A 5,448-nucleotide genomic window follows, 5' to 3' on the forward strand; every position below is an offset into this window, starting at 1 on the left:
GGGCGAAACATGCTTCCAGCGCCTTATTGAACGTTCTGATCGTGTTGCGGCGCTGGACACGGAGTGGTAGGGTCACTTCCAGGCAACCCATTCTCCGCGCCTCTTCTTCAGCATTGACCATCAGGGTTTGCTGGCAGAGATGGGCTTGTTTCTTTACCCCTCGTTCCGTTCGTCAACTGGCAGGCACAGTGGTGAGAACACGGATGGACCATTCATTTCTCTTCACAGTTTATTTGATGTGTATACCTGCCATGATAACCTGTCCACAGAGTCATCAGTCCACACGCGTGCTGTTATGTTTTTGCTTCGTCTGTGACTTTGTCTCCAGGTTTGATTTCCACGCCGACTGCTGACCAAACTTCAAAATGCGCAAAGGTTGTTTCTGTTTTTGACAAAGTCGCAATGCAGGGGGCAAAAGGAGCGGTGGCAACAGTCGACTGCCGTCAGGTATAACTCCATCTTTGGTTATGTGTGAGTGAGCAGGTTTTAGTGGGTCGGTGTGAGCTCAGCATGAGGAGGATACGAAGCCATATGAAGATTTATGACACATTTGTGGCTGCAGGCTTGTCGGACTTTAACGTGCTGGAGCTCGATGCGTCCCTGTCCTGTCCAGAGAAGAGATTGTCCTGTGCTCACTGGGATCACACGATGCAGCTGTTCATCTGCTGCGATCATCTCGGCCGTACTGCAACATGGAGTGGGCCGATGGATCACTGCCTACCGCAGGTAAAGATGTCAGCATAAAACACTCTTATGGCACAAATCTGAATATTTTTCAGATCTATAATCCACAGATTTGATCTGGTATTTATTGGCAGAGGTATTGGGCACTGGCTGACAGACGTGTCCCTCTGCTCCCATGCTGGGACAGAACAGATGCACCTTGACCATGAAGACGGTGCCGTGGGCGATGCCGTGGATCGTCTCCCTCAACCTGAGATTCAGTATCGGCAATCAGACAGGTAATAAACTCTGATAAGCTCATTCAAGTGAGGCTGTGAGGCACACAGGTGAAGTCAATCAATTTTATTTATATAGCACATTTAAAAAAACAGAAGTTGACCCAGTGCTTTACAGCAGACGCGATCGCAAGAATAAAAACAAACATGTTACAAGAAACAGATAAATGAATAATAAAGTAGACAAATAATTAATAGTTAATAGTGGCAGCCTCGACTGAGGGCAAAAGCATGATCATAAAGTTATGATTTTTAACACTGGATTTGAAATTGTCAATAGTGGGGCAGGACTTTATGTGATGGGGGAGGCTATTCCCGAGCTTGGGGGCAGCAACAGAGAAGGCGCGGTCGCCTTTAGTTTTTAGGCGCAAATGGGGAACTGAGAGGAGCCGATGTCATGATGACCTGAGAGATCTGGGAACCAGGAGATCAGAAATATAACGGGGAGCTAAACCATTTAGGGCTTTGTACACAAATAATAAGATCTTAAAATTGATTCTAAATTTCACTGGCAACCAGTGTAAGTGTGCCAGGATTGGGGTGATGTGTTGTCTGAAGTCAGTTAGCCCTATGTAGAGGGAATTACAATAATTCAGCTGAGAGGTAATAAAAGCATGGATGATCCTTCTGGGGTAAAAACGGCTTGAGTTTGGCGACAGTTCTGAGCTGATAAAAACTACCCATAACAACATTACTGACCTGACCTACTGTTAAAACTTAGAATGAAAGAACTTATGAAAGAGAGAGGTGTTAGTTAGTGTAACTGACCCTCTGGTTTATCAACACAGTCAAGGTACTTTAAATCATTTGGGCCTGCGGTTCAAGTCAAAATGTGTTCACCTTCTCTGAGTCATATCTCAGTCACACAGTCATGATACACACATTTTTAGATTCGTCGTGAGTTGCACTATCTAAAGATGGAACATCACGAATACATGGCCATAAATCTTAGAAATCATGTATCATCACATGTTTAGGGTTTCTAGATAGTTATATGTACATCCATGGATACTCTGCAAACAGGATCTGCTAATAGATCATTTGGCCAAAATGTAAACAAATATAGGCTGCAGACTGACTCCATGGCAACATTATACTTCCTGTTTACATCCCTTCAGATCCCTCCAAATGTTGCTCCATGTAATTTACAAATGTGCTATATAACAATATATACATACAATATAAAGTTAAAAATTGAATTTACGGTTCAGAGACACTTTTATGTTCAGATGTGGACTGTGAGGATGGAGAGCTGTGACTGAAATAACCAGAACATACCAGACCAGAACATTTTCAGGAATCTCTCTGCAGGAAGGAACAGTCTGTCCGTAAACAGTTACCGGAACATATTTAGACACTCGCTGCAAAAACAAAGATTTTAGTTCCAGGAAATATTCTGACTCATCTTCCAAATACAGTTTGTGTGATTATGGGGCAACGTGCAGCAGCCTGTTGGGCATAATAATGAACCACGATATGGGATGAAACATTTAACATTAGACAACGACACGTAAGCAAACAGAACTAATACTTTTTAATGATAAACATCATTTACAATATGAAGCTAACAAGAAATCAAATGAACTTCCAGACTAAATTATGAGAATGTGAGAAATTAAACCTACAAACTACAAAAAAGATCCGGAAGAAATACACGTGAGAACAAAAGTAACAATGAAATGTGATGATGAATACAGTCATGAAGAAGAACAGAAAAGAGACATCACAGATCTTTGTGAGTTTGATGCTGCTTTCTTTCATTAGAGGCACATGGAAGATTATGTGCCACCATTAAGACATTAAGGCTATTTATAAGTCATAAATAATACAAGTTAAAGAACATAGAGCTTATTTTGTAAAACAAAAAAGTGACTACTAATGAACTTTTTATTCTACCTCCACTTCTTACTGTCACATTTTAGCTCATATTTAAACATGACAATAATATTTAAACACAATTTTAGAAAGGAATGCACGACTGGTTTCTTATCTCATGTTTTATTTTGTAGTATTTTAACAGGCTAATATGAAATACATACTTCAGGTATTCCTTCACGTACCACTAGAGGGAGGTCATGTACCAACTAGTAAACGTACCACTGCAAATTTTACTTTATTAACTCAACAGGCACTTAATGAACTAATAAAAACATAAGGATTTGTAAAACGATTTAATCAGTAATCATTAGCTGGAGGCCTGAATAGTAATATTACCAAGTAGGACGTCAACCACTTACTCATCAGGGTTGCAGCTGTATGTGTACACACAGTCACCAGTTTGTAGGACTTAATAAAGTCCAATAAATGTGTGAAAAAGGTAAATATATCTATCTATCTATCTATCAAAGTTTCTCAAAACCCAAATTGATGTATTCAAAAAGTTTGTTATGTCTGAGCAACAATTCAAAACACAAAAGTTTTCAGACTAAGAGAAACTGTATGTTTTCAAATCCACAGGTAGTATCACAGGTAACGATGAACAGTTGCTCCACCCCTTCAGAGTGATGTCACTGTACGGCGGAGGAACCTTCAACAGAAGATACAACAAGAGATACCAGCCGATCAACTTCACCATCCCTGCGTCGGTTAAGAAGGTAACAGATGTGACGCTGGTCAATGGGCGGTCATGTAAACAGCTTCCTGTCCTGTCTGTGGATCACGTCAGCGGCTGTGTGTGTCTGTTTTCAGGTGGAGCTGTACGCCGTCATCACAGGCCACGGCAGCGACAACAACCACTGTGGAGAGTTCTGTGTCACCTCTCATCACTTCCTGTTCAACAGTGTTTTTAACAACACCCTCAAATTCGAATCTGCAGGTGAGAAACGTTACATTTACTGTTTTTACGTGGGTAGCACAGGAGGTTTGGACCGCTGGGAGGCGTCGCAAGGCTCAGAACCCAGGTGCCAACAATCCACTCCGACTGAGCCACTCCACAGATCCTAGAAACCAAACACAGAGAACGTTATTAATCACAGAATCACGAAATATTCCAGTATCTTGTCTAAAATATCTTGTTTTGTCCAAATCAACCGTCCAAAGCCCAAAAGAGATTCTAATATCTGTGATATGGGAGGACTGGACACTGAGACATGCACTGATTGTTGTATTTTCATATCATTTTTAAAATGTGGGGACTCATCAGGATCAGCTTTGGGCTGCACCACGCTGGTCAAAGAGGGAGCGGTACCAAACGAATACGGCACATGGCTGTACGGGCGAGCAGGCTGGTGTTGTGGACTACAAGTCAACCCCTGGAGGGTCGACATCACCAAACAGGTACCTCTACAGATAACTAGGGTCAGATTTGTTGGACCACTTGTAGATTAATGGCCAATTGGCGAGTACCATATACTGTAGATGCACTGAGTATTTCAGGATATAGAGTAATTGTGTCACTGTGATGAGAGAGGACAGCTTCTTTATTTATTTAGTTAGTTTAATGAATACAGTGTGTGTCTGTCTCTGTCTTCTTTCAGCTGAACATGAGAAAGTCTGAACTGAACACCGTCGTCTACTTCGGCTTGTACGAAGGGCAGGATCCTAATCCAACCAAAGAGACCGGATACGTGATCATGTCTTCTTTTCTTGTCTTTTACAAATGATGCCACTCTACAGTTTGAACCGATGCGAATGAATTAATATGTCACTGAGTGTACAATCATGCCAAAGATTAAATTTTTATTTTCCTACTTCTGTCTTTGATTGGATCCATTACTACAACCAAGCTATCTGCGTCGTCCTCAAGTATATCAAGTATATATGCAGAAAGACAGCACAACAGACCAGCCTTGTTTGTCAGAGTGGAGTTAATTTATGAGCAGTAAAGATTTCCTTGAACACAAAGTCAGTTCATTTTTCAAAGTGTTGAAGGTGTTGTGGTTGATCTGTGGTTGAGCCCTTTAATCTCCACCATAACTTGATATCTAAAATGCAGTTAAAAAGGGAATCAGTTGGCCCTGAGTGACGACAATGTAAAGCTACGTGTCATCAGCATAGCTGTGAATTCATGCCGGGTCTCCTGATGACGTTTCCAAGTGGCAGCATGCAAAGGTTAAAAAGAGAAGGACCTAAAATTGAACCCTGGGGAACGCCACAAAAAGATTTTTATAACTTTTCAATAAACGTTCCCCCTTACTAACATAAATCAACAGACTTGATAAGATCATCAAGAAGGCTGGCTCTGTTCTTGGACTGAGACTTGAGTCTCTTGAGACTGTGGTGGAGAGGAGGACGCTGAATAAACTCTGCTGTCGAAGGGACAGATACAGGAAATCTTTCCTGCCACATAATAACAGATAAACACTCAGGTCATAATTTACAGTCACTGCACATTTCTCCTTTCTTACTTTGCACTAATTTAATACTGCCAATTTGCTGTATATACTTTTGTACAATATATTTTATTTTTATAATTATATTTTCTTTACTATTGCTATTTTGATATTTTATTATGTATAGTTTGTTCTTTATATTTTTATTCTTATAATAA

General features: G+C 40.7%; 1 protein-coding gene across 1 annotated transcript in view; it reads left to right on the forward strand.

Moving 5' to 3' along the window:
• Nucleotides 1–4,648, forward strand: part of LOC104935586 (uncharacterized) — a 17,292-nt gene extending 12,644 nt beyond the window's left edge. The window contains exons 9-12 of the mRNA XM_027286347.1: nt 3,429–3,553; nt 3,648–3,774; nt 4,102–4,235; nt 4,436–4,648. Coding sequence (XP_027142148.1) covers nt 3,429–3,553; nt 3,648–3,774; nt 4,102–4,235; nt 4,436–4,561 — 512 coding nt within the window. The 3' untranslated portion in view covers nt 4,562–4,648. The remainder of the gene's footprint in view (nt 1–3,428; nt 3,554–3,647; nt 3,775–4,101; nt 4,236–4,435) is intronic.
• Nucleotides 4,649–5,448: the final 800 nt, after the last annotated feature.

The sequence above is a fragment of the Larimichthys crocea genome, chromosome XIII (assembly GCF_000972845.2).
Source record: "Larimichthys crocea isolate SSNF chromosome XIII, L_crocea_2.0, whole genome shotgun sequence".
Classification (NCBI taxonomy): Eukaryota; Metazoa; Chordata; class Actinopteri; family Sciaenidae; genus Larimichthys; species Larimichthys crocea.